This window comes from Cupressus sempervirens, chromosome 4 (genome assembly GCF_028749045.1).
Source record: "Cupressus sempervirens isolate cs-2001-9-10 chromosome 4, ASM2874904v1, whole genome shotgun sequence".
Classification (NCBI taxonomy): domain Eukaryota; kingdom Viridiplantae; phylum Streptophyta; class Pinopsida; order Cupressales; family Cupressaceae; genus Cupressus; species Cupressus sempervirens.
The window spans coordinates 861,967,170-861,981,785 of NC_143121.1; the positions used below are offsets into that span (position 1 = coordinate 861,967,170).

Consider the following 14,616-nt stretch of genomic DNA (forward strand, 5'->3'; position numbering starts at 1 on the left):
ATAGAACAGCAACTGTAGATCTGAAAAATGCTTGGAAATCCCACAAGAATACTCAATTAGCTAATTCTGTTGATCACAAGCAAATTGGACTAAACACTCAAAAAGGCACCCCACACGAGCTTAGCAAAAGGACATTAAAAAAAATGACAAGTTAAATTCAACATAACCATGATCCAAACAAGCATTTGAGCAACAAAAGGAGCAAATATACCTAATAGCAAGCTGCTTGTGAATAGCAACTGCCTAGGAAAAGTTTTTCTTTTCGTACAAGCAAAGAGGACCATGTGAACTAAAACAATTTGTTAGAAGTTGTAATCTTTCCTTGGTGTGTTTATAAACCAAGGTTAGAACTCCTTTCTTTATTGTTATAATATATTAGGATATAAGCCAAGGTATCCTAATATATTTCTTTTTTGTCCTTTTCCACTACATCTTATTTTGTCATCTAGTGGAATATGTGAGGACAAATATTTATTGCAATTTCTAATTTTAGATTATTCCTCCTTAAGAGGAATCTCACACTTGGCCTCACACACTTATGAATAGTGGCATTCATAGACATGGGAGTTACATTCTAACTCCTCTCTCTCATCTCTATTTAAGAGATGACCCTCTTCTCTCATTTCACAATGAGATTTCTTCCTCTTCTCAATTATTGTATGAGCATTGCTCTCTATCTCTCTCTCTCTCTCTTCTTAGGCTTTTCATGCCTCATTCATAATGTCACAAGGGGTTTTCTTTGCTTTCCCCTTTCCAAATATCTTGTCTCATGGTGTTGGAGCTTGAAGCTTTCTCTCTCTTATTTTATGGTAATATCTTTTCATGCATTAACTCACTTAGATTCTTTCCTGGTTTTTGCTTATTTCCATATTTCTTTTTCCATTTCTAACATGGTATCAGAGCCATTTAATCTTTGTTTTGAGTATTTGCATGAAGGTACGATTCAAAGGAGACTCTTGAGAGAGATTTCACTAATTTCTTCTTTAATCCTTTTAAGATGGAAGAAATTGAATTTTTTTTTTGGGTTTGGCTGGTTTACCGCCAAACTTGATTAACTTCTGTTTGCTCTAATTTGTGCAGGTTACTTCTTATTTTTTATTAGTTTTCATCTCACCCCTTTGGCAGGCTTGCCGCCAAAAGGGTTTTCCTATCTAGATATCATTTTTTTTTAATCTTGTTAATAGCAGATCAAAACATTTCTTTGTGCCTCTATAAAACAAAGGAATTGTTCATTTTTTTTCAGTTTGAGTCATTTGGAGCTCTCTTTAAGAAATTGCTCTTTTTCTAAATCATTCTGAAATTTTGTTAAATGGGTGTGAGAATAGTGGAGTCTTTGGATGGACTTATGCTCTTGCTGAATTTCTGCATGTACGTGACCTTTGCTGGAATTGCTGGATGGGCACTCAACAAGGCCATTGATTATCATTATGTTTCTGGACCCAAAAGCAGCATTCCAGTGGGGTTCTCATTCTCACCATTGTTTTTCCCCATGGGAAATAAGGCCACTGGTTTTATGGTCATCTTCTCTCTGATTGCTGGAGCTGTGGGAACAGCTTCATGTCTGTCAGGGCTTCACCATCTTTGGATGTGGACAGCAGAGAGCTTGGCTTCAAGTGCTTCTTCTGCCATGTAAATGGATCTCCTTGCATGCCGATCCCATGGCAAGAAGTGTAAGAGCCCAAGAATATGCATGCCTGAAACCATATTCAGACATCACATTAGTTGGTTCACCCTTTCCTTCCTAATATATCCAGATATCCGTTGTTCGCTTCCGCTCAGATTATCCAATGCTTGGACTTTTAGACTTACGGATAGGAGACCTTGAAGGGCTCCTACTCTTATTTCTCTTGTGTCGCCTTTCAGATGGTGAACGACTTTTATGACTTTCAAGGGGAGCACCACAGGCAAAAAAAAAAAAAACCTGTCTATATGCTAATTGCGTTATGGAACCCGATTTTAAAACACTCGAGCTTCCAATGCTATTCTTTTTTATTCCTCCCATCTCCTCCTGTCCCTTCTGGTTCACTTTTTCCCATTTGCTCTTTCTTATTCCGTCCATCTCCTGTTCCTTCTGGTTCACCTTTTCCCATGTCCACTACATTGGCCAGGGCAGTGCAGTTTTCTGTGGCAACAGATGGTTCCACACTAGCATGCTTCGTCGCATTTGATGCTGGTACCTGAGTACCATTTGCAGATTGCAGTTGGAAACGATACCCATTGGGACTTTGTGTCCTACAATTTCTTGGAGATTGCAATCGCATTGAGTGGGATTTTGTTAGTCAATCTTGCATTGTTGAGTTCTGCAGCAACAACATTTCATATTGCAGGGCTTGAAGTTTTAACATATCAGGATGCACAACCACTAATTGATCAGGTATTCAAAAGTCCAATTCCTCTTGTAGTATTTTTTAGGCATATATTGTGCCAGCCAGTTGTCCACAGTAACTGGAACCGTTGGGGCACAAGTTGCTTTGGAAGGTTTTCTTGGTGTTCATCCACATATTTTGGCTCACCGTGTTTTAATTAAAGTAAGTGCTGTTGTGCTGGCCATGCTTTGCATTTGGAATACAGATGCAGCAGGTATTTATCAGCTGCTGATATTCTCTCAGGTCATGTTAGCTATGCAGCTTCCATCTGCTGTCATACCTCTATTTAGAGTGGCATCATCAAGTTCAATAATGGGCACCCACAGAGTGCCTTTTGCAGTAGAAGTCATGGCCTGGTTATCATTCTTTTTTATGCTTATCCTTAATCTATCTCGTCTTAGAGATGTGTTTCTGGGATAGTGACTGGATTTGGTCTTTGAGATGGAATATTGGAACTGGCAGAGTGGTTCCTTTCACGCTTGTTCTTATGCACACCATCTTTTACTTCTCCATCAGATCTATTCAGTTCCCCAGATCCTTTCTCAGATCTAGTCAGCTGTTCCCCAGATCCCTTCTTCTGAACAGCGTCATATCTGCCTAATATCTGTAGGTGCTCTTGCTGATACGGCGCCCTCTTCTTCTCTTGCATTGTCTTTTGCCTACTTTCATAAAACATAAAATCATCTAGTATAGATGTCTTTGAGGAGAAGTTCTTGAAAATATTTAGCATCTCAATACCCTGCGAGAATCTTATCTCTTGTGTGTCCCTGCTGTTGGTCACAGGCTTATTGTCATTGTTTCCAAGAATGATATGACGGAACTGAGAATTGGAAATATCTTTAATTATGTGCCATTTGACTGGGAAGTAGCCATTCCACTTGTCTTAAGGGCATGCTTTTGTTAAAATCCACAGGGCCAGTCATTTCAGCCACACCACAGAACTGGCCACTTGCATTAACTGGAAAAAACAGAAACACTGGACAGCTTCCAGGCTTTCCTCCAGACCTCTCTTTGGCAGTTTGGTATGCCCCATCTAGTCTCTTGTTCCCATTTGGGGTGCTTGCCCATACACTGTATTTGATGCTCTTATCGACATCATCTTCACTGTAAGATTTTATTACAAAGAATAATGCATTCCCATATTTAGTGGGAAAATCTGCCGTCTATTGTGCCACAGCTGGAGGTAACGTTTTCTTGTCTTTTCATGCAAGATTCTTTTTCTTTTTTTAGCTCTTGACAGAAGCATCATTTACTTTTATTATTGCCTCTTGTCAAACTATTTTTGGCATGTAATCAGTCATTGTCAGACAAGTGCAATATTTTATTTTAAATCTCTCTTACTCCTTTACGTGATTTTAAGTAAAAAAGGAGAAGTTAAGGATTTTTTTTTGAGAAGTTTTCCTAAAATTAAAAATTAAAACTAATCAAAGTTTTATTTTTACTTTTAACATAAAAAGTTAAGTTTTTTTTAAAATATCCTCATTTATAATTCCTTTTTGAGGATTCTTGTCTTTGATGGTGGGCCCATGCTTTATATCTTCTCACTTGTGTTCACCTTGCATGGAGATTTTAACTGATAACTTATGCTTATTGCTCTTCCAAATACTTCTTTTTATTTCAATTTATTCAGGTTTATGAGTATCTTACACTATTGCCTTCATTATTTGAGTTAATTGATCTATCTGCACATGGTTGCAGTTTTATGCTTTTATAGCATCGTTCCATGCCCATGTTGGCACTTTATGGTTTTATACCATTGATTTATATGATATTTTGTTTTGAGTTGCATAGGGAGCCATTTTTTTTCAAGGATAACTATGTAGGTCCCCTCAGTATAACTGATACATAGTTTCCTTATCTGGCCCATGGAGTATACCTTCATCCTATATTGGTGTGCACTCATTTTATATGGAGTTTCCCTCCATTTGGTTCTATTGGTTCCACTTTGAAAGATTAATATTTACATGGAGTTTCCCTCCATTTGATTCTATATGCTCTACTTTGAAAGGTTGATATTTATGGAGTTTCTCTCCATGTTGTTCCATTTTTGTTCCTCAATGCGAGGATGATTTTTTATGGGGATTTCCCATTTCAATCTCTTTATCTCCTTAGTGTATGCTCCTAGTTTTGATTTAATCATGGTATGACTTCCTACACTTTGCTCACTTTTGAGTGTATAGGTGACGAGGCTACCATATCTTGGAGCACTCCTATATTGGAGACTTTATTTGAGAAAGTTGTTTTGATCCATGTTGATCTTTTTCCTCATGGCAATGATGTTGCTTGTCCATGATGGATTTCTTAATTTGAAGGCAATATGTTGTTACTCCTCATAAACCCTTCCTTTGGTCCACTTCAGCTATAATTATCGGCAAAACTGTAACTTGAATTATTTAGTGCTTGAAGCACATGTTCTACTTATTTATTATTGTCTCTCTTATATTTCTTTGATAAATATACAATGTGATAATGTTCTGCATACTTTATTGCCTAGATCGTGAGTCATGTAGGTGATGGAGTCGCGACCCATTCACCTGTAGTGGGATGACTCATTAATGGACGGTCTATATCCATGTGATTGACGCAATGTTGATGCAGGTTTCATTAGTTGGCCTTGTCTGTGGTCATTTGTGCATTAGTATATTTCTTTCACGAGAGACTTATTGCATAAAGATTGGTCATTTTGACCCATATTATGATCATTTTGAGCTTATGACTTATTTTAGATATCATGTTAACTCCATTGCATGTTGGTGAACACATTCATTTATTCTCATCTCTCTTAGTTCCTCCTTGATTAAATTATTATAACTTCATTTTTTTACTAACTGGCCAATTCAATGTACTTCTACTTGTGGATAGTTGTCTTGTTGTTCTCTTTTTTTTCAGGTGATCCATCAAGGAACCTTCTCGATTTTTCACATATGAAGATGTGTCTATGCTTCCACATTCAAAGGACTCATGTACTTCTCTTGGATCTGCAAATGTACCATATGGCTTGAAGAAAATCAAATTACTTCATATTGAAGATTAAGTTGCAGATTTTTGTAAAATTATGGGTTTAATACCCTTTGATGTAATTACCCCAAGTAAAGATTAAAGGGGGGTGTTAGAAGTTGTAATCTTTCCTTGGTGTGTTTATAAACCAAGGTTAGAACTTCTTTCTTTATTGTTATAATATATTAGGATATAAGCCAAGGTATCCTAATATATTTCTTTTTTGTCCTTTTTCCACTACATCTTATTTTGTCATCTAGTGGAATATGTGAGGACAAATATTTATTGTAATTTCTAATTTTAGATTATTCCTCCTTAAGAGGAATCTCACACTTGGCCTCACACACTTATGAATGGTGGCATTCATAGACATGGGAGTTACATTCTAACTCCTCTCTCTCATCTCTATTTAAGAGATGACCCTCTTCTCTCATTTCACAATGAGGTTTCTTCCTCTTCTCAATTATTATATGAGCATTGCTCTCTATCTCTCTCTCTCTCTCTCTCTTCTTAGGCTTTTCATGCCTCATTCATAATGTCACAAGGGGTTTTCTTTGCTTTCCCCTTTCCAAATATCTTGTCTCATAGTGTTGGGAGCTTGAAGCTTTCTCTCTCCTATTTTATGGTAATATCTTTTCATGCATTAACTCACTTAGATTCTTTCCTGGTTTTTGCTTATTTCCATATTTCTTTTTCCATTTCTAACACAATTTAGACCAGAGATCAGGAGGATCTGTCAAACCTCAACAATAAGATAGTACCAATGAAGGATACAAGCAATAAATATACTTGGTAAGATGAATCAGTATGCTGGTTCTAACTGTAAGGATCAACAAGATGGGATCATGTAGCTCTACAATAGGCTAGAAGTGGTCAACCTAGGCTAGATTTGGTCAAATTAGCTACTACAGAAAGCTAGCAGAGGAGAATGTAGCGAGAGGCCTCGAGGGTTGACTTCCTATCAAGCAAGGTCAAAGGTTTGACGATTCCAATCCCAATCCCAACCCCTAAAGGAGCTTTATGGACATCTTCTGCACCCAATAAGACCAATGAGTAGTCATAATAGAGGCAAGCCTCATCAAGGATGGTAGAGTGGTTAGTATGTTGTGGTTCTAACTATAAGGATCATTAGTAGTGTTAGAGGGATCGTGTGCCTCTGCAATAGGCTAGAGGTGATTGAGAAAAAATTTACAACTTTTTTATTCAAGGAAAAGGAACCACATGAACTTAAACCTTTTAGACTAGACATCAGGTGGACTCGTCAAATCCCAAATAGAATTGATCTTCAAAAAGAGTATCAATGAAGGATTACAAGCAACAAATATACTTGATAGAAACCTACAACAACCTAGTACCTATCATACTTACAGTTACACTTTCCTGTTTACATATTTGCCTCATTTTGGTCTCCACATCCCCTAGTAATTTTTAGGGCTCATTTTTTTCTAGCCTAAAAGTCATCATTGGAGTGCCACACAAACAAATTTAGATTCTCCTCACTGTTACCTGTTAAAGTAAAGCTTCAGTTGGATCTGATAAAGTTGATATCAGTATATGGAACAGGTTTACACATACATATATACCATAGCAACGAGAATCGCCCAAAAATCACGGGAATCGCCGGTTTGGCAATTCGATTCAGGCTTCCCGATTTATTTTTTGAATCGTTGAACCAGATCGGTGATTTCATTGCCAAGAATCGCAAAAAATCGAAAAGTGGGCAAATGTTTGGCCCCACTACCCCCAAAACTTTAGAAAATTGCCATTTGTATTATGAGTTAGCCAAGCAGTGCTATTGGATGTAAGCGCAATTGGTCCATGTTTGAGCATATCCGCTTGAAGTAGGTTGTCTGTACAAAGGTTGAATGATCTTGTCTTTGTTCATTACAACCTCCGTCTTAGGACCATACAGATTTTGGGCATCAACTCCTCTCCGATCATTCTGGAGGAGATTGATCCAAAATCAAAGTGTCTCACTGGGGTGTGGATTTGGTCATCACTGAGGTAGACCATGAGTGGGTGAGAGGTTGAGGCTGTGGCCATGGCAATGAAGGTGGCTAGAGCACGTTCAAGCACTGGCAGACACACGCGCACACACAGACACAGGCCCTAGTGTTGTTGTTTGTGAGCCCATCTTACATGCGGGAGCTATGGCTCAGCAGTCCTCTAGTTCCTTCCTTAGATGCCTTTGTAGAAGGCAGACAGGATACTCAGAGGCTGAGGTTGAGGCTACGGCCGAGCTTGAGGATGATGATGAGGCTTGAGCTACAGCCTCGTTTTTTCATTTTGTTTTCAAATACTGATAGACATATGTTTTGTGGATCTTCATCTTACATACATTCTATGATTTGACTCATTATGATTTCTATTTACTTCAACTACAATTTACATTTTATGTGTGATGTCTGTGATGGATTATCATTTATGTTCCTTGTTTATGTATGTTAGCTTTTATTTGATAATGTTATAGTGTGTTTAAGTTATATTCAATAAAGGGTGCATGAAACAAGTTTTAAATTTGCCGATTCGATTCCAATTCATGACCGGTTCACAATTTGATTCGGCCTTGCCGATTCCAATCCAATTCCGATTCTTGTTACTTTGGTATATACATATACATACATATATGCATATGTTTGATTTCCTCCACAGACTAATATCACAAGCTATTTAAATACTTTCTGATCATGCCCAGATCAGGCTACATATATACATAATGCGAATGAATCAATTTATGAATTGATATACTTATAAGGCAGATTAATCCTCATATACCCAGTGATCGGGTTTGAGAATTGCACAGCAGTAATAATACATTATACATTACATTGGTATCGATATTGATAAACATGCTCGGGCACGACAATTTATATGTTATATGCTTGTCATGTCGATGATAGTTTATGGTTATGTTGTTAAGAGTCAAGACATAACTATTAGTTATCATGACCCTACGTGGCAAAAGCCACCTAGGGGTCATGTCCCTACATGTGTGTGATCATTTGAAAGTGTATACATATTAATTGTTTTCTGTGGGGAAATTATCAATACAGTGGCATATGATTACCCTAGCAAACAAACATTATCATCTACGGTTTCATTTAGCAATCAGTCTTCTGTGTATATCTACGTCTGCAGTTAAGAGCAGACTTCATAATATTCAGTTCATAGCAAGTACAGTCTCAATCTGAGTATTGTATTCTCAGTGTAGTCTGAGACTATTATTATCGTTTATCAATAATAATAACAGTATAGTACAAGGAAGAATATATCAAGTCTGTGACAAAGTTAGAAGTACTCATCGGATTGAATCTGAAAATAAAGTCTATTATTTTCTCTATCTCTGATCCTAGATTCCTTAACATTACCTGCCTATCTCTAAAATCTTAAGTTTTAGAATTTTATTCATAAAGGACACTGGCACCCTCAAGATTCAATGTCCAAGACACCAGTACTCTCATAACCCCACCATAAAACATTCTCACAAAATCCTTGAACAAGAAGAAGACATAATTAATCAATTTATTCAGATATATTTATATTCAGAAAATTGTCTTAATGATAAGACTTCACAGTTTTCTCTAAGGCCGAAGTTGACAGAAACAAAAAGGACTTGATCATACAACAATATTTTACCCCTTTGAACAAAGCGGCTTCTTCATATGATCAGCGACTTGTTGATTATAAGAATGTTAATCTTAAAAGTAAACAAGTGGATGTCAATCTAAATACAACATCTAATAAACCTTAATCTCATTGGTTCCAGGTACCCACGTTTTATGAAAGGACAGCAATTAATTTAGAAGAGATGCAACTTTATAAAAAGAATGTCCGTTGCAGAAGTTGTGACCCTATACGTCCTTGCGGAGGCTACATAAGGCCGATTCTCGTTTGAAGAAGGTTGGGGAGGGGAAGAGAGGGGCATGGACATCAGATTTGAAATTAAGGCATAAACAACAGTTAGTCAAGAAGGGACCTGTTGATGTGTATTTTATGACTACACTAACAACAGAATAAAATACAAGGTACTTATCCTCTCTTGAGCAAAATCCTATGTATACTAAGATTGCGAAAGATCATACAGGTGACTCCATGGTTCTTTACTGTCAGGTCTTGACTTGTGGATAAGCTCAATGGTTGATGTGATATGCTGGTATCGCAAAGGGACTTACATTTGAATCGTTCTTCAATTCTTCCGCAATGTTGACAAGAACTCCTTCATCAAATATTGCAATCTTGTGATGCGTCTTCTTCGAATGACACAACTGAAATGAACTGAAATTAAAGGGGAAAGGGTTAGAAGGATCTAAATCTACTCCTAGCAGTAACGATATGAATAGATAGTGCTCCACTGAATGCACTTCCAATAATCAAGCCCTACTTCGCCAAGATCAACTACAACTCCCCAAGAATTGGTGCAATCTTCTAAGGGTTACATGAAGAATTTTCATATCACAACAAACAATGCACATTTAATGGTAGAAGTTAAGCATCCGTACAAAAAGGGGGACTCAAGCTATCTTTATATGACAACTTACAACCAGCAAACTACCAAAAGTATGAGCCAGTGAAATTCATCAGAAACTAAAACATTTCTCCATTGAAATCAAAGCACTTTATCTAACAAATCTATCTTACTCTAAGTGAGGGAATAGTGAGAACATGCAAGCACCACAATACTTCAATTAATCACCATGAAATTAACAATGGTAGCTCATAGCAACAATCTCAAAAATCACTACTTGACAAATGAAAAATGAGGCCATTATATAGGTCCCTGATTACAATGAGTGGACCTGATTGAAACAAAATCAATGGCATAGATTATGCCACCTCAACCCTAATTAGGGTTAGGGAAAAGAAAGAAAATCTGCAATTATTACACAGGTCCACACAGACAAATGAAGAGAAATCCACTTAGTGAGGTAATAAATGCCCACTATGCTAGCCCATTCAATAAGAGAGTGGGGCAGCATGAATGGCCACTATACACTAAATGCTTTGTGTTCTTAGAATAGCTCGTCGTTTGTTCCTTTCCTTCAATGCAGAGAGTTCAGACATGTCAACCTAAGAAGATGATTGAGCACCATTCTTGTTGACCATTATATCATTGTTGAAGTCTTTCATACTTGAATTGTATCTCATGAACTTGAAATTCTAGAATTGGAACTCTTCCTCCTTGCTTTTTACTGATTGGGATCTTCAGATTTTCCGAAGGAACTTCAAGGCGTTGTACTCTTCCTTCTTACATAATCGAACTTCGATCTTTAAACCTTGAACACCTTGAACTGGAATGCTTGTGTTGGGTGGCAATTTTGTAAATCATTGTGACCACAACTAACAAAATTGCGGATATTTTGCAAATGATAGTTTTTAAGGATCAAGTGTAAACAAGCCAGATCATGTGAGACAAAGTCTCTCCTACTTCTCAAGGAAGGTTGTCCCTTCTTGTTGCTACTGGAATCAATAAGACACTTAACTACTTATTTACACTAAGCTAGATCAAGGTGGGCCATTCATCCCATTCTCTTATTTTAGAATAAATGTTACTACTACAATACAATCTTAAATTACAAAGTATCTGTTAGAGCAATAATTCTGATAATCAGAAGATTAGACGTAGGAATAATCTTCAGCATAACAACATTTTATGTAACTAAGAAACCCATGTAAGCTAAAAGTCTTTCCATGCCTCGTTATAAGATTTTGAGAACAATAATGAAACACATGCAGCTCAAAGTCTCCAGCACATATTTCACCTTGCACACACAAACTGTAGTAATAAAAGCAGCACATCTACAAATTACCTCCTTATCTATGTGTTCTACAATTGCTTCCAAATCAATAAGCAGCTCGAAGTCTGCAAGATCAAACTTGGAAACAAACTATAGCTCCGAACGCAATATGCAGCTCAAAGTCTGCAAGATTGAGTTCAAATCTCTCTTGAACAAAGCATAAAACTCACAATCAACTCAAGAAAATGTCATCGCATATGAGCTTGGATTGGCACGTCTCAAAACAACTTGCTTCTTTTATTGAAAGCAATTTAATCTGCATCCAAGCAAAATCTTAGACTGCATATACAAATTGACAGAGCTTTCTTGCATTGCCCAAAAGATGAAAATTACCCTTAACTACCTTTGACTTATTCAAGACTACAAAGCCTAATGCACTTGTACTCTGACTACATCTTACATTTTTGTATGTAATGCAATTACAACTTGTTACCCCATCACATTAACATGCAAAAAATGACTAAGAGTCTGAACTAGACATGAGTTCTACTACATCATCCTTTATATGGTTTTCACACTGCTAAGGATGCTCTGTGACTAAAGTACTCAGATTTGGTGGAAGCATCTTGATCTGGAATAGAAACCTTCATCCTTGATTATCTTGTATCATAATGATCATACAAGAAAAGCATCTTTCTAATGCCATTTCAGTCTTGAAAGAATTCTATGCTCTCAATCATTTTCACTTTTTCTCCTCCTTCCACAAGCATATATAGATAAGTGGGTTTTTTGAGTCCCATTACAAGTCATTTTTAAAAGTACTTGTCACCTACAAATGTGTTTTTTGAAGTCCATTTACAGCCTCGGGAAAATTGTCAAAGCATGTGGAAAACACTGATAGGTGGGTTTTGTAGCTTGAATTACATAATGGGGGAAAACCTCAATCTTTTTAGGCAAAACATAACTACAGACAGGGTTTTTAATCCTGTTCGCATATGAAGGAAAAACACATTCTTTGGCTTTTTCTTTGTTGGAAGATCTTGTAATGTTGTGAGTACAATACAATCAAACTTTTTGAAGCCAAAAATTCTATTTTGAATCACCAATCATGTAGAAAAATTGCTCAAGAACATAATCGCAGGACAGCTGAAACATCACTTGGAACCAAAACCACTGCTCTAAATTGGGATAAAGATTTTTCTACTTGCAACTCTTTACAGATGCTTCTAGAGAAATACGAGCCAAAATGTATTAGAACTCTCCTCCATCAACACAATTTTGCAGTCTGATGATTCTTCGACAAATGGCCATGCATGAGAAACGATTTGCTTGAGAATAGCAACTGCGATGACTGGTTCAGACTTGCAATACGTGGTTTTTGATTGAGATTACAAGTCACGTTGCAAAAGAATTCAAAAACAGTGCCTTAGGAAGAAAATGTTGTTTTTGTTGATGAAAACAAGCTGCAAACTAAATGATTTTGCCTTAGACAGACTTCTTACTTTCTGTCCCAAGTTGAAAACAAATTTCTTCTTCCAGAAATCCCATTTTTGTGCTCTAGACAGGTTTTAAAACAAATGTTGCAAGTTTGAAAGAGAGCTTTCTCATCAAAATCCCATTTTAATGCCCTATACGGAATTTTGAAGGCATGATGCAAGCTTTAAAAACCAGCAACAGACAAAACATGGGCTTTAGCATTCAATTAACATGCCTAACTGCAGCGTACAGCAAAAAAAGGGCTTTTGTTGATGTTTTACAAGCTTAAAATCGGCGTTTTAGCAACCACAGAATTTTTGAAGCAATGACAGGTTTTGGAGAGCACAATACATATGTTAAAATGAATAATCCTTTCCAAAATCACGTCATATGCCCTTGCATGGGATTTTTAGTACCAAATGCAAGACAAAAACTACTTGTGATAGCAATGACGACCTTTTAAATAGGTATTACAAATAAAAACCGCCACTTATGAGTAATAATGGGATTTTTTAACTCATACACAAGTCATTTGCGACTTAGAAACAACAACACTTACGTAAATGGCTTTGAGATTACCTCCTATTGCTTTGGGCAAGTTTTAGAAATCCATTTGCATTTTAAAATAAACACAAATGCCTTCTACAACACACCATGGGATTTTACAAGCACGTAACATATTTAAAATATCACATAATGCCCTTCAATCTACAACCCACCACAGGATTTTACAAGCACGTAACATACTTAAAATGTCACATAATGCCCTTCAAAATTCAGTCACGGGCTTTATGAAGCCATTCACAACTGAAAACATATTAAAAGTGCAAGGACAGACTTTAATAATGAAGTCGCAAGTCATTCTAAACACATACACAGGTTTTTGAATGTATAATGCATCTAAAACTCACCACCTTGCATGTAAATGTTTATGCCCCTTTATCATAACAGGTTTCTCATGTACAATTACAAGCATTTAAACCTTTTAAAGAGAAAATATGTACCGAGGCTTCAAAAGCCCACCAACACATTAAATCTTAAACAAAGTTTGCATATTTCCTTGCAAATATGTATGGTGGAGCTTCAATTCCAGATTGCAAGTAAATGACACCCAAGATGTTATGCAAAGACCGACAAAAGCTCACTTGTGCAAGATTTTAAACAAGGAATGAAGGCATGCGATCGGGCTTTAAGATCCCACCTATAGTGCACTTAATTCCTTAATAACTTTTGAAATGCAACTCCGATTGAGGCCTAAGATAGCTCAAAACAAGCAGAATTGAAAATGCCAATATCTTGGGGCAAAAACAAAACAACTAAGAAAACACCTTTCAGAGTTTATACTCTGAAATTTTTTATAGGGTTGACCTAATTTAGCGAATACAAAATTGATGACAACAGCATCAATCTTGGACATCTTCAACATTGGGACTGAGATTCTAGGTCTTCAACAGCTTCCTTAAACCTCAGCAACCAAAACTCTTCCTCCGAGAATGTAAAATAATTGACGTAAGAATCACATAAAACTCTCCCTAACACTCCCATGCCTCTTTCTCTAATTCTTCAAACTCTCTGCAAATTCATCTCTCTCTCTCTCCCGCCCTCAAAACTCACACACCCCTTTAGGATTTTTCCTTGTCGTTTATCAATACGTTTTGTTCATTGGTGTCCATTCGAATAGGTTGGAATTTCAATAATTAAACATTTCAAACATTCTAATTAAATATTGGCGAGAAAATTCCAACATTTAATTATTTTTCTAAATAATAATTTAATTTATTTCCATTTTTTATGAAATAAATATTAGATGTTGAAGATTAAGTTCCCCATGTTCTCAATATTTCCTTTATTCTCCGCACTTGATCACTTCCAAATTCACATTTCACAATTTCTTTCCTTTGGCCTCCATTGACATTGACATGGAATTCCAACATTTAATTATTTTTCTAAATAATTATTTAATTTATTTCCATTTTTTATGAAATAAATATTAGATGTTGAAGATTAAGTTCCCCATGTTCTCAATATTTCCTTTATTCTCC

At 36.5% G+C, this 14,616-nt stretch overlaps 2 protein-coding genes across 2 annotated transcripts in view; one reads left to right on the forward strand and one right to left on the reverse strand.

Annotated features, from left to right (window-relative positions):
* The window catches only part of PFD1 (PREFOLDIN 1), a 43,176-nt gene that overhangs the window by 15,531 nt on the left and 13,029 nt on the right, over positions 1-14,616 (reverse strand). The window lies entirely within an intron of this gene.
* LOC149564144 (membrane protein PM19L-like) lies at positions 569-1,797 on the forward strand. The gene has a single exon (XM_089827214.1). It carries the CDS (start codon positions 1,310-1,312, stop codon positions 1,631-1,633), a length of 324 nt encoding a protein of 107 aa, XP_089683340.1. The 5' UTR covers positions 569-1,309; the 3' UTR covers positions 1,634-1,797.